Raw genomic sequence first — 23,169 nt, 5'->3', positions numbered from 1 at the left:
AGTAAGCACTGTTTTATTTATTTTTTCGGGGGAGGGGGTGGGGGCTTATTTCAGAAATGTTATTGTTCATTTAGATAAGTTCCTTGATTGGGGTCAACATGGAGATGCCCCAGTACTTCTGTCAGAATATCAAATGACAGGGTCTGACAGTAGCAATGAACAGACAAAGCACAGCAGAGTGTTGGGAGTGTTTCTGCAAGAGTGCACATGAAACAACATCCTGACCTAATTTACTAAGCAGTTAGCTGCACCATGTAAATTGTGACAGTACAGAAATTGACCTGTCTAGGTGAATAGAAATTTATTTTAATCCTTTTGAAGGTAAAAAAAAAAAAAAAAGAAAGAGATTGTGTTTGTCCCTCGATCTCTATGGGATCAATGTTTTATGTAACAAGTTTTGACTTGGAGAAATAAATCGTTGAACCTTGTCTGTAATTTATTGTTTGAAAGACAGTTTCTCTTTAAGAATTTTAGAGTTTCCAACAGGGGAGTTGCTGTATATAATAAAATTTTGCTTTGTTAGTGTCCAGTTTTAGCATTGGTACAAGTATCCACGCTCTATTTTAAGTGCTTTTATTTATAACCAGCAGGACGTAGCACTAAAGCACATGCTACATGGTAGTGTAAATTTCCACCTATCTGTAAGAGAAATGGTTTTTGCTTTTGTTTGAACTTCTTGTCATTTTGTTCCTAAGGAACTCACAGAAAATAACAAGGGCTATGGTGTAGATGTCTGTTACTTCATTACTAATGTAATAATGTTCTGTTTATAGAGGCATGTTTATCATAGACAACCAGCTGTGTTTGTGTTACAGCCACTATATTGATTGTGATCCTTCTAACTGAACAATATTTTAGCTTCATTTTAAAAAGCATGACCTGTTAGCATTAGTAATTTAATCTACAACTTGTTGAGAATAGTCTTATGATAGTAGTAATGATAGGAGAGTTATGGAAATTTCAGTGGAGGATCTTATATGAACTAGATGTACTTTTCAGGGGGCCCATATCTAGGTAAACAAACGGATCCTAAATTGCCATGTCAGATGAAGTCAGGCCTTGAATTTTTAGATTGCTAACTGCAGTGGCTTATTAACACAGAAGCCCCAGTGATCCGTAATGAAAAGAAAAAGCTTACTTGAGGTGACCAGTCACCTGGCAATTGTTATCTACAGTAGTCTTCCTGATAGTCAGCTCATAATGAGGTAAGTAATGAAAGCCAGTAACTCACCAGAGACTGTGAACACAGCAGACTGCTTGCACAGCACCTATACTCTACAGTATTAATAGCTCCGTAGAAGATGGCTTAAAATGGACAGCAAGCTCTAGACTAGAAGACTGGGTTTCTGAAAGAGGAAATACTTCCAGAACTAGCAGAAATAACCTTGAAAAGAACCATCAGCTGCAATAGCTGCAATGACAAAGTTAGACATTGCCAGGTAACTGAGGAGGACTTTAAATTTTATAAACATACAAGCTCAGATAGACCTTTACAAATTGTTTTTAACCTCAACTTCAAAGCCATATAGATACATGCAGAATTGGATAATTATTTACTTCATCTCAAAATGTCTATGCATAAGACTGTAGGAATACAGAATTTAACATAACCCTTGGAATACGCTGTAAGTGGGATACCTCTGTAAAAACCTGGCAGTGAAGATTGTGATGTACATTAGGTTTTCCAGATAAAAACTACAAATTAGCAAAGCAACTAGCTGTTAATTTGCATCTAAGTCATACTTTGTATATAATTTACTTCTAATTTTTCTTTTATTTCCCCAGTCTTGTAGATAAAATACTAGCTTTAATTTGAATTAGTAAGACTGCTTGATCTTTGTTTCAGTGTTCTGAAACCAGTAAACTTTGGATGGTCTGTCTCCAGAAAGGTATAGGATGTAACAACACAAGTTATGCAGTAGGTACTAAGAGGAACTTCTTGGAGAACATGTAAGGAATTTGGAACTATAGATTTTTCTTGAGATGCTGAGTCTAGCAGGGGACAGTGGTGTTATCAGGTGCCAAGCTTAGTAAGGTGTTCCCCCAGTATTCTTTGCCACATTCTGCAAGAATCAGTCCAGAAAAACAAAATGCTTCCTATCTTTAAACAACCTCAGAGTACCACGTTGATCAAATAAACTGTGGAAATAGGCAATTACAATTAAGATAAAGTCTGTTTAAAAGATGAATGCATTCAGTGTTTTTACAGTTGAGGAAAAATATTTGAGCAGGTGTTAGATAGAAAGGAGCTAGTTTTGCAGAAATAGCTAGATACAATTCTGAGCATGATCAACTACTGGAAAATAGGAATTCAGTTTTTTGGTAATGATACTAAAATTAAGCTTCAAATATTATGTTTAAAGTTTACTGTCAAATGTTTTCAGCAGCCAACATGAAATTTTGCATGTGCTCAGGTACAACATGATCTTCAGACCTACAAGATCCAGTTCCATAGTATTTTATGGAATTTTCCATAATTTTAAAGCTTAAAATTATAGTAATCTTCAAAGAAAGGGATAATAAAATAAAAAGATATCTTTTGACACTCCATACTAAGCAGTCTCAACCCATTTCTTCATATAATTTACCTTGCCTTACCATCCTATGCTGTTTAATCTGCTCTGTTTTCTTTCACTTGCAAGTGTGGTGTATAAGAGCCTCTGGGCTGGTGAAGCACTCTCTTGTTGTATAATTTTAGGAAAGAATTTTAAATCTTATTTCTCTGTTTAAAAGCTTCAAGCAGTCTTGTTTCTGATAAATCTTTAAAGCAGACTCAGTTACAGGTTTCCAGGTTACCTTTTCTCCTTGGGCCATTTTTCTCCATACACTGTTTTTGTAATTGTTTCCATGAATATTTCTGTTTACTTGTCATTCCCATTTCAGTGGTTGGCAGCTACTGATTTTATTACTCGAGGGTAAAAATTAGGGTGAATGAATGACAAGTGAAATGAGCCTGGGAAGTGCTTGTTTGTCTTATTTTGGGTGCTTCACTGCATCAACCATTAGATAGCCCTAACTTACTTCCAGGGCAGAGAGAGAGAGAGAAAAATCTTTTGTTATTTACTGAAGAAAATGTTAGTCAGACCACCACCCTTTCAGATTCATAGACTGTGATTGATGAAAGAATCTCTAAAACATAATTGTTTTTAATTGCTTCTGTATATTAGCATTTGTACAACATAATCAATCAGCTTGGAGAAAACACTTCTCGGCAGCCTGTAAATAAAAACCTTTGACAGTCCAGGTCTCAGAAGAGCCTCCAGGGCAGTCACAGAAGACACATCAGTTTCCACCAAGATTTCAAATACAAGTCTTAAGAATGACATATTTAATACATTGTATTAGATGTGCATCTTCTGATAAAAGCCTCACATGAGTAAAATTACTCTTATTTGTACCTTTTGTCTGCTACAAAATTAAATACTTAAAGGATATTCATTACAGGGTTTTCTTGCTTCTAACACAGTCACTGTCACTAAGTATTTGTAAATTTTATTGTAAATGTCCAGAGATGGTTTTCACTTGTTATTTACAGCACACTTACAATTTACCACCAGATTCTAAGGGTTAAGGGGGAACCATGGATCCTCATGCAAAAGGATGGAAAACCTAAGCGTTTTCAGGTACTTTTTTCAAGATGTTCACTGTCTTTACATTTACAATTTCAATCTAATCTTCCTTTCTACAGACTGTCACTTTCTGTCCCATAGCATAGAATTGTATAGAGGTTGAGACCATGTGTCTGTCTAAGCTCCATCCTGTCTCTGGTTGGACTAAGTATATATTACTTAATTTTATATATGCAGCTGTTATTTTATATAGATCAATATGTAATTTTATAAAATACATGTTTTGGAAATAATTTATAATACATTATTATGTTATCTACTACATATATATTTTTTTTTTATTCAGGTGTATAAGAGTAGAAGAACAGAACATCCAAATCCAAATGATTAGGTTGTTTCAAGCTAATTTATTCTTGGGTGTTTGGTGCTGATGGTCTTGTTTGGTATTACTTCTTAAATGTTCTCCTAGCTAATTGCTAATTATCAATAGTTTACCAACAGCATATGAGAATTAAATTTGAAAATTATTAATTTAGTTTACATCAGCTTTTTCCTTTTTTTCTAAAAACAGGTTCATGGCCTTTCAAGTTTTACAGAAGCTTGCACACACAGTTGGTTGAGAAGTGATTGCTAATGGTTTCAACATTGTTTCAGCTGCATACTTGAGTTTGAACAAGGAGTGGATATTATTGTCACACTTAGTGATTGGCCGATACTCAAAATTCGTGACTTTCACAAGATTGAGGAGACTGTGATTAAATCAGCATGCCAAAATAGTTCTACTTTCTCTATTTAGTTTGCTTTGAGAGCATTTATCCCTCAGACTTTTTTTTCTGTAGAATTCTACCAGGAGTCTCAACCCCCTTTTTTCCTTGCTTGCTTCCAGCCTGTAGATTTGCATTGCTGGCAGTCTACATGAGTACACATTTATTTTCTCTTCATGAGAACTACAGGCTTTATGGGTTTGCATTACTATACTCAAGTAAGGGACTTCAGTGCAGTCTCTTACTAAAGCATGGTTTTTATAGATAGAACCAAAGCTGGATTTTGTGAGTTTGTATGTTCTGATATCCTGAGAAGTTGTATAGTCTTCTTCTAAAGGTAGTAAACTTTTGAAGGGAAGCCAAACATCAAGTTTAAGTGTTTTAATGGAGTACTCTTATATGGTAAGTTTAGAGCATAATAAATTCTTCTATGTGAGTAAAGGAAGAAGAGGAGGAGTCTGTGCTGTCCCTGTGCAAGATTGTTCAGCTTCTAGCAGCTACTGCAAACTCTTCTAAAATGTTTTTTACTTTGGATTATAGTGCCGTGGATGCTCAAAGTTGTTTTCCATGTCCAAACTTTCCCAGCTCCACAACTCTTTGTAATGACAGTCTGTGTCCTCAAAGGGAGCTCAGTGTCAAAATCAGATCTTTCAGCACAGCTCTTTCAGTTCATAAACCCAAGACTCACTGTCAGACACCTGATTAAGGAAAGTGAGCAAAGGCAGAAGACAACTCTGGCTCATAGAGGAATTGTAGCGCCTAAATGATTTATTGGAAGTAAATCTACCAGAGAGATAACTAAAGATGCACTACGTTAAAAAAAAAAAAAAAAAAGGTGACTGATCATTTTACTGCAAACACTGACACAAGGGATTACTGTATTTTAAGTTTAGAAAGTTCTACTCACGCAGGTTTTTGTTCTGTGGCAGATTTAACTGCATGGATGTAGCAGAAAAGGAGATGAGCTTAATATAGCTCAGCAAGATGAAGGTTGAGAGAGGATATGATTACTGTGTGTTTGTGTGTTGTAGGTAACCACTGTTAGGGGAAAGTGCTAATTAATATGAATAAAATAGATCTAAATTGGTGATTTTTAAATTTTGGCTAAAAACTAGATTAATTCTGAGTACTAGAACAGTCAAATTCAAGATTAGCCTTTCAGTGGGATTAGTGAGAGAAAATAAAATTTCAGCAAGACAGCAATTTCCTTTAAGACAGAATCTGATATTTTAGTGGGAATTGTTTGAGGTGGTATCTGTACTTGTAAGGACTTGACTCCTTCTGTGCTCTATATTGCTGCTAAATTCTATACAGTAAAGGAAGCCTTAATCTCACCTAGCACTAAATAACTAAAATTCTTTCTTAAACAATGGAAAAATATAGATGTTCCATTTAAAAAGGAGGTAGAAGAAATGTCTCGCCTTTATATATGGAGAAGATCAAAATGACTAATTTATACTTGAATTGTACTGATCCTGTGGTGGAAGTGAGATGAGTACCATCCTGTATAATTCACAGAATCAATCTTATTATGCTTAAAGTGGAAAATACAATAGAGACTGTGTGACCTCTGCTGCTCTTTTGCATTTAATTTCTTGTTTTGTAGAACTCCTTCCTGTATTATGATATCCAAAATGATGACAGTATTCAAGGTTTGGTCATACTAGCTCTTCAGTAGTAAGTGGAGATAAGTACAGTCATTTAGATCTTATCTGCCCCAAAGTGCAATAATAGAGTGCAACATTAATAATGTTGCAACCAGCAGTTAAAGTCTGGGAAGGATGAGGTTTCAAATGGCTTTAAGACTTATGTGGCCACGATCTGTGACAATCGATGCTAAGATGGGCATCTTTTCAATGAAAAATGGACTGGAAGGAATTTAGTAGTGTTGAAATAAATGTAAGAACATCAGAATATAACAGGAGTGAACATAATCTTTTGGATAGTCAAATTCCTTTCCCTGCTCTTGGAGGCAATCAAGTGTCTTATAAAATTTGGCTTTCTTTACTACAATTAAATATATTTATGGTCTCATGCTGCAAGAACCAGTTTTCATTACAGACTGTTAACTTTAATTAACTGTAATTGCAAATGGACAAATCAGGAAGTTTATTTCATACCTATAAAATATATTGATGCAAGGAAAGTGGATTACACTGAGATTCTAGAGGTCTGCATCAGACGTGCATTACAGCACACATGTCCAGCAAATAGTGCAAAAATCTTGTATTTCTTTCTACAATAGGTTTTAATCCAGAAGATGAGCTACTAAATAAGGAATGTATGTACTCAATCAATTTAAGCAATGATTTTCTTCTAAATGAGAGCAAGGAAAGGGGAAGTGCTACTAGACAAAGAAGCTAATTCTAAGTATTCTTCACTAGCAGTGATTACTCTTTGTTTTGATAAATCATACTGAATGTATTGCTAGAATAGACATATAATCTGTTTCCATTATTTAAAAAATGAAAGTGCAGTTTTTGTCTATGCATTGAGTTAGTTCACCACCACAGGCTAGTTATTGCTGGTGGACCCAGTGACAACGGGCACAGGTGAGACTGAGGTACTCAGTGCTTTCTTTGCCTCAGTTTTAAGCACTGCAGTTGGTTGAACAGTGTGGGAGACTGCAGGAAATGATCACTGGCTCAAACCAACTAAAGTGAGGGTGGCGGGGTGGGGCAGGGCAAGTTCTGTGTAGTGGGGTGGTGCACTGCTCCACAGCCTGCCCCTGGCAGCCTCTAGTTCAGCCCAGAATGGCTAATAGTCACTGGCACACCAAAAACCCCACCTAGGGGGAGGAGCCCAAGAGACCAGAGCAGATAAAAGCAATTGTGGAAGTATACATGTGTTGTGTCCCTATTATCTTGGGTTTTATAGCAGCTGACACCACACTGGAACCAATCTCCTGAATCACATTCTCTGTTGCACCTGCCTCAGGGAGTACCTAAGCCCCCTTTAGGTACCTAAGCCTCCTTTAAAAAACCGAGTGAGTTTGGGGCTTTGCAAATGGTGGGTGCACATGAATTCAATTAGTCTTCCACTAGTCTTTTAGTATGCTTTCAGAAAGCTTTTCTTGCTGCTCTTCGTGTTCTTTGCTACTTTTAACTCCAGCTGAACTTTAGGTTTCCTAACTCCATCTTTGCATGCATATGTATTGGCTCACTGCTTCTGCCAAAAGTGAGAATTAGAAGGATAAGGATAAGCAGTACAGTCATGTGATTATGAGTTGAGCAGATGTGAGGAATTTAGGCTATTTATCTGAGGCTAATACAAGCACAGTGTTATGTTGATGATATTAACCATGATATAGGCGGTTCCTTATGTCCAAAGAAATGGAGTTCATGCTCTGAATCCTGATCTCATGTAAAGGCATCTCAGTTTGCCTTTACTGACTGTAGAAGTTCCAGAGATTAACCTCATTAAACTAAACTTAGTCTTAAATGCAGATCCTGAGGGCTGTAGAAATGGAGCACAGAAAAAAAAGCTATTTGCTTTCTAGTTTATATTTATCCTAAATTTCCCGTATATATGTGTTGAATCTTGTAAGCTTGCTATATTTTCACAATTCAGAGTATTTCTGTGACATCACATTTGTAGAAAGTTTTAAAAGCAGTACAAAGTTTTGGTATCCATATTTTATCAATTAGTTCTTTTGCATTAGAGAAACTTTAATTTTTATCAATTAAGCTCTGAAATCCAGTCATGCATAATTAAATTTGGTAGCAACATACATGTACAAGACTCATAACTACACTATGCATTATTTGTTTTTTCTTTAACTGTAGTTAATTTCACTATGAAAATTATTTTTCCCCCATACATTGCACAATTTGGATAAACAAAGGCAATGGTGAATGAAAATCAGTTCTGATCAGTTGATCAGCATCAACTTGATGGTTTTTTCTGAAAATTTTATGACTGTTACACTGAGCCTATTCTTTCTAGGAAGCTATAAAACTCAAGAAACATACAGCCTAGTTAAAACCCTTGACTGTAAGATTAACTTAATTGGTGTAGTTAAGTCCTTTATTTTTTGAGCATTGACTCTCTTACAGAAGTGAGGGAAATTGTCCCCTTATCTCCCTGTGATGTTGCTATGGTCATCTCTTAAGAGTTGTTCAGTGCATAAATCTTAAAACCCATAAAGTTTGAAAATTTTCCCTTGCATTCTTTTCCCTCTCATTCCCCTCCTCCCCGCACCTTCATGCCTTTAACTTCCTTCTCTTTCCTGACTCCCAGTTGATTTTCACCTCATCCAACACTGTCATATTCTGTGTGTGAAAAAACTGTTTACCACGTTAGAGTTCTTTAAGGGATAATTTTCAAAACCCTGGTGTCTACTTTCTCTTCGTGATCTCTCCTTCCTAGCATTTCATCCCTGTTCTAATTTAGGACACACACTTTCAGTCAAACAATTGTAGATATAACAACAGACTGGTTTCCACTTAGTGAATTTCGGGTTTTGGCACCAAGAGTGTCATGAATGCGAGTAAAATTTTCATTAATTTAGTTTTCATGTTTTCTATGAAACCTCTCGAAAGGCTGAGATATTTTAAAATATCTGGAAATATGCATAGAAAAATTTCAGCCAGCCATATAGCATATTCATCGGTAAGACATTAGCATATATTCATGCTCTCTCATGTGCTCTGAACCTGCAGTAACTGTGACAGCCTTTGCAGAGATCTTGAGGAGTAGATGAAGATGGGATCTAGCATTGTTCCATATATGAAATGACAGACATAGTCCAAATCAAGGCTGTAAACTTGCCGTTATAGCACAGTATTAGTACTGTTACGTTGAACATTATTCTTGTCTTTTGGGATATATTCCACATTCCATACCCGTTACTATCTTGCACAAAAATTGTCCTTTTATGTGTAAGGTTTTGGCAGTTTGAAACATATCCAGTGCTGCAGAGGACTGTATCTCTGAAACTGAGAAGGCAAGAGGAAAAAAGGAAATTTATACTAAAGTTAAATATAGACAATTAAATTCATATTCATTAGTAAGTAGTTAATGAATAAAATATTGCTCATGGTTAGTATTTTATGGGAAATACTGAATATAGTGAAGTGTGTTTGAGCATATGTATGTAAAGAATCATTAAGCTACTATTCAATGAGAAAAAAGATGAAGCTGTGGTGAATATTATGTAGTTTAGCAGAGTAATTCTAAAAGAGAAAATTGTTCACAATAGAGTTTCTATTCAGGATTGGGATCTTAGTTGACTGAAATAATAACAGTTACGAATTAGTTTTCGTGTTAGAGAGAATGTAACATACTCTATAGCATTCCTGAATAAACTTAACTTTGATATAGTTCACTTCATGTTTTAATCATTAAATAATTATTAATGAAGTAATTAATAATTAATATAAAATGTTAGGAATGGCTGAGAGTTTCGGTAGTAGCAGGCTGGACAACGTTTCAGAACAATCATGAATCAGGAATTGGCAGGATGTATTGGCAAGCTACTGAGTGAAGGAATAAATAGGATATCAAGGTTATGAATTGCAATAATGAAAAGGATGGTGGAGATGTGGAATAAGAAATGTCATAGAAATGTTATAATAGATTCAATCTATGACTGAGCATTCAATTATAGATGTCAGAAAAACATCATCAGGGTGAAGAGGAGAAATCAGAGCCCTGCCATCCTGAGCCATCCCTCATTCCTCATCCCATGACTACTGATTCCTTTCACATTGTGGGTTGTTTTCACTCTGAGCTGTGAGGACAAAATAATGAAGAAATTGTAGTCTTCAATGATGATTGGTTAGGGCTTTCTCTTCTCATTGAAATAAAGTAGCTGGCTACTGTTTCCAGGGCTATGTAGTGACTGCGGTTACAAACTGCATGAAAGTCAGGGTTTCTGGTCTTCCTGCTGCATTAAAAAATATGCAGAAGATAAAGGTTTAAAGTATTTGTCTTAATTATTATTTAAAATGGGTATGCCCTTGCATAACACTGAACTGACAATTTTTCTATTTCCACCCAGCCGAGGCAACGAGAACAGACTAGCGCTACGAAGACAGACCATTCTCCGGGAGAAGGGGAGAAGGCAGGCCAGTCGAGGGCCAGCATATATGTTTAATGACCACTCAACAAGTCTTTCCCTTGAGGAGGAGCGCTTTTTGGATGCGGCAGAATATGGAAATATTCCAGTGGTTCGCAAAATGCTGGAAGAATGTCCCTCACTCAATGTGAACTGTGTGGACTACATGGGACAGAACGCTTTGCAGCTGGCAGTTGCCAATGAGCACCTGGAGATCACAGAACTTCTGCTGAAGAAGGAGAACCTGTCTCGGGTGGGGGATGCCTTGCTTTTGGCTATTAGCAAAGGTTATGTTCGGATAGTGGAAGCCATCCTAAACCATCCCGCTTTTGCCGAAGGCAAGAGGCTTGCATTGAGTCCTAGCCAGTCGGAGCTCCAGCAGGATGACTTCTATGCGTATGATGAAGATGGCACACGGTTTTCCCATGATGTTACACCAATCATTCTGGCTGCTCACTGCCATGAGTATGAGATTGTCCACACTCTGCTGCGAAAAGGAGCTCGGATCGATAGGCCACATGACTATTTCTGCAAGTGCAGTGAATGCAATCAGAAACAAAAACATGACTCTTTCAGCCATTCTAGATCCAGAATCAATGCCTACAAAGGTCTAGCCAGCCCTGCTTATCTGTCTTTGTCCAGTGAAGACCCTGTAATGACTGCCTTAGAGCTCAGCAATGAGCTGGCTGTGCTTGCCAACATAGAGAAAGAGTTCAAGGTGAGTAGTGGGTTACTGATTCCGACAGACATAGAATTACAAAGTTCAATCAACAGTTTTTCTCCCATTCCTTGAGCAGTAAGAGATCAGCATTATCTTCATAAATCAGCAGAATGATTTGGGAAAAGATACAATTGTTTAATCAGTGGAGGGTTTAAATCTTTGGGAATCTCTTATTGCTGTATGCTGAGTGTAATTCTTGATCCTTGTGTAGAATGTGCCAGTGAACTAATTTTCTACTTCCTATCATGCAGGATAGTAAAGGAGGTCCTTCAAATCCATGCTGAAGCTGTCTTAGGGCAGGGGAAAGAGGAGGCTAAAGTGGTACTCTTTGACACTGTTTAGCAAGACAAGTTGCAAGATTCTATTAAACACTTGCAGATTCTCTTTATTTTCTCATAATTGGACTGGAAACTTTCTCATTCCTCACAAAGTTTTCACTTATTCACAAAAAGGACTCTAAAGGACTCTAATCTCCTTTTTAATATCCTGCTTTCTTTTTTCTGGTATTTCTAGTGACTTCTTCCTCTTTTTAACTTGCGCTTTGTTATATGTGAACTCTCTAATGTTAGAGTTTTTCAGTGTTATAAAGAGTTTTTAATATTTTACAAATGCAGGATTTAAAAAAAAAAATTGATTAGTTGAGACTTGAAGCATGAGTGTTCTTTGGTTTTTTTTTTGTTGTTGTTGTGTAGATACAACAGTGCACAACCTGCAGAAATATTTTCCACAGTTCATTTGTGTTAGGACAGTAAGAATGTAACCTTCTGTCTCTTAGGAAATGCAAAGTCAGGCTTGGTGCAAACATTGCCATTGTTAATTATGCCTTAGGTTAGCTAAAATCACTTAGACTGGGTTTGCCTTATGGGACCGTGTTGAGAGCAGATGCCACTGTGACAGAGCAAGATATGTAGACTTCACTAGCAGGAGATAAACCTCCTCCAAAGCAGTAATAGAATAATTTTCAGCATTATGTTAGGAAGAGTTTGAAGTCGTCATGATCAATATTTAATGTTCATCTTATCAGTGGCACAGTGCACAAGGCCCTGAACCTTTCTCAACTCAGCCAACCTGAGCTGAGATGCTGCAGTTCTGAACGAATTACTCCTGAGTTTTGTTCATAGGTGTATCTTTAAGGCACCAATCTGTTATAAGAAGCAGGAATATTTCTTGGAGAGGGAAAATAAGGAGAAGGAATGTGCAAGATGTTCTTAAAAACGACACCTAAACATCAGGAATTGGAGCAGAGGAGAAAAAAAAATGGTGAAAAGACCATTTCAGCTTAACGCAGAGGATGCATATCTGCCCCATGAAGTCCCTGACAGAAATCCTTAGGACCTCAGCGGACTGAGATTTCATCCAATGCTTTCATGTACAGTTCAGAGGAGAGTATTTAAACTACACAGTCATTTCTTTCTCTTTAGCAGCTGCTGATGGGAACAAAAGGAGTTGATTAACTTAAAGAGGAGTAAATATAGAACAGAACACAAAACCATTTTTCATACACCATAAACGCAGCCTGTTAAGTTCACAGCTATGTTGAGATAAATAGCATGTCTAATTTGTAGGAACTGTATAGCTCCCTTTACCACAGTTGGAGTGACACAAACTAAGATTATTATAAAGATAAATAAAATCATGATCTGGAATAGTCAGCAAGAAGTGTCTTTCAAATATATGCTGCAGTACACAATCAGTGAGATGAAATGGGAGTACACTATTTGTCCCTGTCACCACCAGGCAGGGAATGGAGTACACAGGTGAGAACAGGTAGGCTGTGTCACAGAACAAGCTTTTACAGCCTGCTCTGAAGTTCCACAAGGAGGTCCTTCTTCAGGGACTTCTTTTTTTCTAGTTCCTCTTTTGTTTCAGTTGCTTTCTCTAAAATTAGAGCTTGACTTCTAGTGCAGTGTTGTATAAAGAATTTCAACAGAGATTTTGAGGTACTGTCCCTCAGCAGAAACAGGAGGCTAGATGAGAGACAGAGCAGCTCCACGTTGCTGGGCATTAATCATCCAGACTCTTCTGGGAACATACATAATCTTTGAGTAGAGAGGAGGTGGATAGGAACTGTGAGGAGCAGGAGCAGTAGGCAACACAGAAATTTAACTCTCCCTTAATTTATAGTTTCACCAGGAGCAGGCAACGTAAGGTCTTTTGGGAATGTTTTTATAGGTACTAAAATCCCGTGGTGTTCTGGGTAAATATTAAAGACCATGGAGTACATTTATACGTGAATTATCGAGAGTTAACATTTACACTTTCAATAAGTGATTAACATTTATAATACCTAGACAGGCTAAGGACTTGACTGCAAAATACCTGGCTTAGTTTCAGTGGAGGCAGTACAAGAGTGTGCAAGTTACAGGAAGTGGATGTTGTCAGCTTTACTGAGTGTGAGCTAACTTGTGCTCCTGCAAGCTCATATCCCTGCTTGCAGCAATTTATCTAAAAATTGTTAACCTTGCTTTATTTCAGGAGTTCACTATAGATACCTGGATAGTGTAGTTGTTGCATAAAAACGTGGGTTTCATAAAAATGTGTTACACATGTTAGTGTAGTCAGAACAAGTATAATTTTAGTGCATAGGTTTAGCTGGGCATGGCAAATCTTTAGCTCCACCTAGGGTTTGCCATAGCTGTTTGAAGTATTTCAAGTGGAAATTGAACGTTCTGTAAAAGTCGCCTATTTTATAGTGCTTATGGGGTATTGTTGCAGGGTAACTTTCAAGTGAGTGCGGTGTCCCAGTGCTGTTCAAACTGGGTAAGATAAGCATTTAGTACAAATTTCACTGCAACTATAATGGCAGCAGACGGGTTTATTGTGTAATGGGACGGACTGGAAAATATATTTTTAAGTTAAATATAGATATGCTACTGTTTGCTCTAAATTAATCCCCCTAATAAGGTTATCTGAATTGCTTTTCTGATGAGAAGCAAAATTCAATGTATCAACTCAAAGTCTGATTTTCTGTTGGTTTTGTTTTGTTTGTTTGTTTGTTTGTTTTTTCATTTATACAACCCCCATTACAGAAATTGGATCCTAGTCTTCATTACGGCTATTGTCATCTTTCTTAAAAAAAAGGTAACATCACCTGTTAGAGAAGAAGGACTGAAGCACTGAAGGAATAAGGGCCACCTTTATAGGGAGAAATAATGTGTTTAGCCACCTACTGAGATGCCTAAATCCAACATCATGTCCCACTTACATTCACAAAGCACTTTGAAATCCTAAATCCACTAGATCCTAAATTCTAATTCTATTAGACCAATTTACTTAGAGGCCCATCTGGTAAACAAAGCAGTATCCACATTTCTGATCTTGGCCTCTACAGTTCTGCTAAGCAGGGGCTGGACATGGACAGAGCACTGTTCCATCTCATTCGCGGGGTTCAGTGTCAGCTTGGATCCTGAGAGCATTCTCATCCTGGGCACAGTCCTGGGGGGATAGTGCGAGCCTGTGACTGGTCACAGGAGACTGTATGAAGAAGAACCTGTTTTTCTGAGAGAAACAGTTTTGGTGATGTTCTACTCTCCTGGCCACTAACGTCTTGTTCCTCCAGTTCCTCATCCCCCATAGCACTCACCCCAAATCATTTTGCAGGGTGAGACCACCTAGTGCTGCCCCCTCATCCTTAGTGTGACAAAATTTGGCAAGATTTGTTTTTTCCTGAACTGCTGAGGAGCCCTGAACCAATGTTTGTCACATGCATAAAATAAAGCACACATGCTTTGTTGAAGAATTAAGGGCAGATTCTTTTTAGAACCTCCAACTGTAATCTAATTTTTAACTCCCTTCTCAAGTATCTTAAGAATGCTTTTTTTAAAATTCACTAAGTTTACACTTTTGGGTAAAGGAGAACTCATGGAATTATCCATGACTTTGGCCATTTTCAAAAATAAATTCAGCGAAACAAATTGCCACATTCCCTTGGATCACATTAGTGGTAGGAGACGTGAGACTCTGGGAGAGGGGGAACTTTCTGTGCACGTGTGACAGAGAGACACTGAAGAGTGTATCAGTCATTTTTGCTGTCATTACACATTTAAGTGGACTAAGGGAACAAGGGGAAAAAGGTGGCCCATGTAGTAATTTCTGCAAGTGAACACACATGATTTCTTAGAAACAAAGTTCAGACTCTGACAAATTTTCCTGTAGCAGTTTAAGACATTATCATCCCATCTGTCCTCCATAGCCTTCCCTGAAAGGAAAAATTCTTCATAAGGAAATAGGTCTCAAGACAGCAAGCTGTGAACTGGAGCAGGGAGGGCTCAGACATCAGCTGACTCTGCCTGTGCCAAAGCTGAGGTGGAGGCGGTGACGGGCAACACTCAGTTCCCCTAAGGTCGTTTGCCACAACCTGACTGCCTAGGACATTTCAGCACAGCTGTGGCAGTATTTCATGAAAGAGGAAGCTGTTTTATTGCATTTACAAATGAGAATACAAGCTGATGGAGTTTATGGAGGAATTTACTGGGTGCTAATTCATACTGTGCTACTGTGTACAAACGTATGGCAAAGTATGAACAGGGAATCTGGCTCTACCTAAGAAATGCCCCTTCAGTTTATATTTTGGCAAACAGTACTACACTCAGAAAAAAATCATATTATTCATTAGAATAAATTACCATATGTGATATTTTGAGGCTACCCAAAGACATTGGACTCCCCTGTGGAGTTCCTCACATATTGTTTTGAAACTCCATGTCAGGTCTCGCTCATTTGAGCTGTTAAATAGTGATGAAGGGTGTGTGTGAGTGTGGATGAGTGTACATATCTCCTACCAGAAAATATGCACATACTAATGTATTACAATATTTTGTAATAGTTATTATGAAGGCCAAATGATTTTGTTCCCATATCTATTGAAAATTATTCTTTTTTTTTCATTTGATGTTCAAGGGTCAGATATCAGTTTGGAACAGCTGGCACCTAATCATAGAGGGGTGTGTAGTTGCCTCTATGTTTGTCCTTTGTCTGTGAATCTAAAATGGCTAATTTTCCTTTCATTTCGAAGAGGACAGTCATGTATTAAAATTTTTGAATACTGAATGTTAGCTTCTGCCCCAAAAATGAAAACCAAAAGTAAGGTGATATATTACTCCCAAAGAAATGTCCTTCTGCAGTGCCAAAAAGTCGGGATTTCAGTTAATCCCTCTTGTTATTCTTCTGAAGAGAGGGAAAATAAATAATGCTATACTAAATTATACAGCATGGCAGGATATGGTTAGTTTTATTATTTATCTTGTGTTGTCTTTGTAGAGAAATGACACTGAAGTGTCTTTCTCTTTTATGACAGATCTGAACTATCTTGTTTATGTTACATTATTAAAAAAGTAAATCACTAGCAGTTTTATGTAGATATACAATACTGTCTGTAACTATATACCTGGGAATGTTTGCATCCATCTAAGCAAAGTGAAGTGCAAAACTTGGATGCAATCATTTAATATATCCAAGTAATAAACTGTTATTATGGTGGTGTGGTTAATAAAGCACAGAGATGCACAAAGTACACCCTTGGAAAATAAATTAGGGTATCTTGACTCAATAATGGTTTCTCTTCCAGGATGAAGCATTAAATGCATTAGATGACATTTAGTATGAAGGAAGTAATTTAAAAAAAGGGACTAAACAGAGACTACAAGTGGGAGAAGGGGGAATGCTATGAAGAACAGACTGGAAGAGGGGGAAATGTGTAACTGTAATAAAAGCATTTGTAGAAGGTTACTTTGAACATGCAATGGAGACTACATGAGCAGTCCTATAGGGTGTGAGGTAGTTGGAGGATTTTTTTCATTCCTTCGTTTAGGAAATATTCTACATTAATTTCATCTTTTTAAGACATTAAAATTAGCAGAGATCACAAAAATAGAAGAAGTTGTTGGCACATGCATGAGTAAATCTCTCATAAGACAAATTTTTTAGCTTTAGATGTACATCTGTATCTATATCCAACTCCCTGTCTGTCTAGCTATATTCATCTTTTTATAACGCAAACACAGCTGCATGTAAGGATGGTTAATGAACTGTGCATTGCAATGATCAAAATACCGTTTTCTGTTTTGAGTTACCCCTTTTGGAAAACAGTGACTGAGGAGAACACTTGGTAGTTAAAGCAATAAGCAGCAGAACCTGCAGTTGCAGTGCAACATTTTGGCTCATGTGGTGAAGCCTGTTGTGAAATATTTGAGCAGAGTTGCAGTTAGAGATGTGGTATCACCATGCTAGCTGTGGCAGTGCCGACAGTGTTGCTTGAGAAAGGCAATCCTGTGTTTCCAAGCTAGAATAGATGCTGGAAAATGAGAAAGATAAAGTTTACAAGAATAAATCAAGGCCTAAGAAAATTCGGTATATTTGTGCAGTTCTCAGGAAAGTTGGGATTTTGTTTAGATATGTTCTGTGTAGGATACTTGTCCAATTGAAATCTCTACAGTACAATTTTGTACACCTGAGTTCGATGCTTAGAATTCTGTGACAGTGAATAGATAAATTTTCCCTACGCTGTTCATCTCAACTTGAACTGGCTATTAAAATGTGTCATACAACATTTCTGAAAGTGTTTTTTTTTTTTACTTTAATTGCCTCGAAAGCAAATCTAGAGAAGTGACTCAGGTGCAGAACTTGATAATGTAGATGTGCAAGGTAACCAAGGTGAGACAAACCCCACTCTGAACATTTTGTGGGGAGGGGGAAGCGCATAACAAGATGCAAAGAAGCTATTCATGTTCACAGAGGTGTGGCTGGGATGTAGAACTGTTTCTGTCATGGTGGATCTAAACATCAAGTCTCCTTCTTTCTTCTATTTTCTAGAATGATTACAAGAAACTGTCTATGCAATGCAAAGATTTTGTAGTTGGACTCCTTGATTTGTGCAGAAATACAGAAGAAGTGGAAGCTATTTTGAATGGTGATGTAGAGATGAACCTCAATAATGGAGAACACGGTCGCCCCAGCCTTAGCCGCTTAAAACTTGCCATTAAGTACGAAGTTAAAAAAGTAAGCAGTTATGTTGATCAAACAGACATGTCATGATTAGTGGTATTAAATTGTGCTATTATTCAGTGTTTATGTTTTGGTAGCCTATGACAAATGAACATTAGGGCCCTTTTGCACAGTGTATTTTACAAACAAAAGAATCCTTGCCCCAGATAGCTTACAATATAAACAAGAAGCAGATATTCAGGGTGGATACTGGTCACAGTGAGTGTGAGAGCAAATTACTCTAAAACAATTTGTAGCTATGTGCAAAATAAAAGAATGGCAGGAGTTATCATCCCTTCTTTGTCTCGCTTTCATTTCTACTGTCAGTTTAATACTCTGGTCTCCATCTGAAAAGCTCTCAGTGAAACCAGCTGAGTTAGTAGCTGCACAAAGACCCTTGAATTACCCAGGAAACTTGGATAATAGAGGTTGTAAAATTCTAGGTGGCGAACCAGGGAGAAATTTTTTGTGTTATGAATCTTATACAAAGACGAAGAAGATACAGATCAGGAGAATACTTCAAATGCATGTTACCCTAAAGTAGAGCCTTCTTTACAAAAATTGAGTTCACATCTCTTACATGTGAGGTGTATTTATGTGTTCATGGAGGGAAGAAAAGAAGAAAACTATTTTGGCGGAGCACTCACCAGCAAATGAAAACGCTGCAAAACACTTGGCAAGTTATGGTCACTAAAGAGAGATGAAGCAACTGCTGAAGAGAACATATCACAATGAGTTTGTCCTACATAGTATTTGAGTCTCAATCCGTCCCTGAATGGGAACTTTCTTGCGGTACTTTCTCTTATCTCAATAAAGACATTTCTTGCACCTTCAGCCAGTCATCCTTTAAGTATAGAGAAGATTACAGGTAAAAACAAACCTAGGTTCATTTAAGTTTTTAATTCTATGTACAGGTCTGCATATAAATATATACAGTGTATAAGGATCTACTATGTATTAATATCTGTCTTTGTAAGGTGCTTCTTATACTATCCAAATGACACAAAGGGAGTTATAAGGTAAACTCAGTTTTGCAGAGTTTATCCAAAATATTCCAGAACCAAGTTACAAACAGTTCTTATCTGATTTCCTGCAAATGTGGCAGCTGTTTTCTTATGTCAACATATTAGCACATGAAAATATGACAAAATGTTTTGTTCACAACTGAAGATGATATAGCATTTTTTGCAGAACAAAGAGACTTAAAGTTTTGGAATTTCGTAAGCAGTAAATTTAAAATTGTAAATGTAAGAAACATACAGAATTTGGCCAGATAAATTTTATGTTCAATTAACCTTAGATAAAATTATTAGTTTGTGATTGAATCATAAATAATAAATGTGTTAATAAATAATGGTTTTTTAATCAAAGTATTTATTATTGCTGATGGCAACATTGCTGTTTGCTGGGAGATTTGTCCTGTCAAAGTAGTTTTTCTTATGCCCTTGTTACTTTTCCTTTGAACAATTCTTCTGAGTCGTTGCTGTTTCAGAATTCCTAATGTGCTTCATATAACTGTATTTTAATACAGGTTGTTCTGATGGCAATATTATTTTTGTTCTCTTTTTCTTTATTATAGTTTGTAGCACATCCGAACTGCCAGCAACAACTTCTCTCAATTTGGTATGAGAATTTGTCGGGTTTACGGCAGCAGACCATGGCAGTGAAGTTTCTGGTTGTTCTTGCTGTTGCAATAGGACTGCCATTCCTTTCAATGGCTTACTGGATTGCTCCTTGCAGTAAGGTCAGTCTGTGAAATCTCGTAATGGCCTTTTATTAACTCCTGTATCATCTGTACGTAGGGTCCTATCTGACAAAGACGTGCTTAAATAATAAAAGTTATTTTAAAGCCAAGTTAGAATGGAATGGTTGCAAGATTGCATGTTCAGACAACTGTAATCAAGACAGGTGTATGTGTTGTGTTAAATGTAATGTATGTTAAGTGACAGTGATTGAGCAAGAGTTGCCTTATAGAAATCCTGTTTAGAAACAATTAGTCAAATTGTTATAGTTTAGTTCTTACCTCCTTAGGCAGATACCAAGGATACTCTTTTTCCATTGTTTCAGATTTAGACTAAGTTCAAGCTGTGGGTTGATTCCAGTTACCTCAATGCAATTTTATTTTTCATTATTAAAAATAAATAAAACCACAGAAATATGAATGCCAGAAATTAACACAATCATCACTTTTCTAGAAATCAAAATTAACTGTGTTGGCTTGACAAGACAGTGCTAATATTCATCATATTTCGTGAGGACTCCAAAGCAGTTACACAACCTGCCCTGCATTGATTTACAATGCAGTGTCTGGATTGGGTGACTCACTGAACTTTGTGTTGAATCTTTGTTTCACTTGGTCACTATCCATTTTGAGTGGACACTGATGGAAAATTTCCCTTGAAAGTATGTTAGAGGGAAAAAAATGGCATCGTATAAGGATCATTCATCATATTGCAGTATAATATCCACAAGTGTAGCAGGTCGAATCCTTTGCACATACAATGCTTTCAGGGGAAGAGGAAGGCTGAAAGAGAGGACTGAGGTATTTGTGTGGGGTTGTTGTGTTTTTTGGATTTTTTGTTTGTTTGTTTGTTTGTTTTGTTTTGTTCTCTGAGAGGAGAAAAGTGGGCCTTTTTTGCTTTTCCATAATTCTTCATTTCTTTCAGTCTGGACAATAAAAATGAGTTATATTATTTTCACTTTTCTGTATAGTGACTGGGTTTTTATGAATACTTATTTCTTAAAACACTCCTTGAGATTCAACACACTTCATCATAGAACATGATCTTTATCAAATGTCCATTCTGTGTATGAACTGATGGAATTTTATGTCTTCTTCTCCTAGCGAGATAAAGTACCCATTCTTTTTCCAGGTTTGACAGTATAAGGCACATGACAGAAGAGAGAGAAAATGTTCACAGTATTTCTGGTGAAAATAACAACTTGCAGTAGAGTTCTGACACAATTCTTTATATTCTCATGCCACCACTGTGAGAAAGGCAAAAATATTTTTATGACATTTGCAACATCTCAGTCAGTTACCAGTAATGCTGACCAGTTTTCTCTTTGGGAAAATGTTAATTTGAGTTTGGACTACAGATACGGAATTAAAGGTTTCAGATGTGAAAAAAATTTAATGGAAATATGTGGTCAGTCCTGTTGATTCGGAAGGAATTCACCACTGTCAGATGCCAAAAGGAGTTAAGATTGCCTCTTATTTGAATTTCAGCCATCAGTCCTCATAGAGATATTTCAAAATTTTATAAACTGTTTGCTCTGCATTTGTAATTGTTAATTCAGTGTAACTACTGACATCATTAACACAAATTTCTAGAATAGTATTTTATTACATGACATGAAAGAGTAAAAACTTTTTTCAGTTATCTGCAAGAATCTTTAATGTCTCTGCTGTTCAGTTGTAGTAATAGATTTTAGAATTTTTAGCTTTTTGAACTCGTAAGTAATTCAGTTAACCTCTGGCCAAGATGAGGGATCTAAATTTGAAACTGAGTCATCTCTTTTTGTTCCCAGTCACTTGAAGTTGGCATTTCTAAAGAAGTAACTTCAAAAATTACTAAATGCTTTCTAGAATCATGTTCTGAAAGTTATATAGATTCCTCTTTTGCATTGTGGTAGAGGAAAAGAAATTGAACATTGTGTCCAGTATATGAGGAGCTAGAAATTAGTTATTACTAAAAAAGTATGTGCATAATCTCTTCTTTTTCTTATCAGGCCTTTTCTCCTTTGCGATAGCTGTGCTACCTGGAGTCCCATTTTATAATTTCTTTATCAATGCCATACTCAATAATGGTACAATACTAATTGTTTCTGCAGAGTTACAAGGGGGGAATAATGTGAATCACTGACTCCAGACCCTGGCAATTACAGGTGACCCTGTATACAGACAAATAAGTGTCAAAGTGTCCACCATGTAACTACTGTATATCTTTTCCTAACCTAAACCAATATATAAAGCACTCTCCAAAGCTCCATAGCAAACAAAAAAAACATAGTATAGAGTATCAGGATCCAGAAAAGAACCCAAAACAAAACTCCAGATCACTTAAAACACAGAGAGATTCAGAGCACTTAGAAAATAATGTCCTTGGTCTCTGCAGTGGAAGGGAATTTATTATGTCAAAATGCACAGTGAAAGTGTACGAGAGGGATTCTAGTTCAGTAAAAAGTCCAGAGTTGCAAGATTATGGCCTTGGCTTTAGATGCTGCTTTCTTTCCCCCAGTTCATATTTTCTGACCTGTATCTTCTCTGTAAAGAGATTCAGAATTTTAGAAGTGTAATTTCAAAATTTTATTGGATCATTGTTGTATAGCAGTGTCATAATAACTTCCAGCAGTTTTGTAATCAGTTCAACCAAAATTCTGCTTCCAGAGAGATTTTGCTATATATATGTAAAAAATACCTTTCTGTTTCTTTAGAAGGGGTGGGCGGTGGGGTGCTAGGAATTCACTCTCTTTAATTTTATATTTTTGATCAAGGGATATGTTAACATTAACCTACTTCAGTATTTTTTCTTCTTTTCTGGTTATATCTCTCTCTGGCAACTGTCTCCTAACTCAACTTTGTGAATACAAGAATAATGCATTTAAAAGGACACTGTCAAGGTACTTTATAATTTTCCAGCTTTGCTTTATTGTGTGCTTTTTACAACTGTACCTTCCTAGCTTGAAATAAAATTTTTCCCCATGACAATTACCTGTTCTCTTTGTAGTTCATGCAAAATAATTGGTTGTTGAAGTTCATCTCATGAGGCTGACAGACTGTTTTATTTAATAAAAAAGAAATTATTTTGAGTGAGAAACATAGTAAATGGCATGGGTTTGAAAAGTAATATAACAAATCTTATGCCTGCTAACCTTGACAGTGTTCCTTTAACAGTGTCTTATATTTACATTTGTCTAGTCCTCCTAATGTGATCTGTATTTCAGACCTTACCATTGCATCCTTGGCTCCATCTTCTTATTCATGTTTCTGTAAAAGCTGACTGCAATATTCTCATTTTCTGTAGCAAAAATATGAATACCAATAACATACCTCTCTGTTTCCACCTCCTTTTT

The 23,169-nt window shown here is 36.7% G+C and overlaps 1 protein-coding gene across 1 annotated transcript in view; it reads left to right on the top strand.

The window, feature by feature from the left end:
• TRPC6 (transient receptor potential cation channel subfamily C member 6) overlaps positions 1 to 23,169 on the top strand; it is an 87,312-nt gene that overhangs the window by 40,804 nt on the left and 23,339 nt on the right. Inside the window, exons 2-4 of the mRNA XM_050333942.1 lie at positions 10,335 to 11,109; positions 17,923 to 18,108; positions 19,673 to 19,837. Coding sequence (XP_050189899.1) covers positions 10,335 to 11,109; positions 17,923 to 18,108; positions 19,673 to 19,837 — 1,126 coding nt within the window. The remainder of the gene's footprint in view (positions 1 to 10,334; positions 11,110 to 17,922; positions 18,109 to 19,672; positions 19,838 to 23,169) is intronic.

The sequence above is a fragment of the Myiozetetes cayanensis genome, unplaced genomic scaffold (assembly GCF_022539395.1).
Source record: "Myiozetetes cayanensis isolate MyiCay16 unplaced genomic scaffold, myiCay2020 scf5-8, whole genome shotgun sequence".
NCBI classification, from domain to species: domain Eukaryota; kingdom Metazoa; phylum Chordata; class Aves; order Passeriformes; family Tyrannidae; genus Myiozetetes; species Myiozetetes cayanensis.
This window is presented reverse-complemented; position numbering and strand designations above follow the sequence as displayed.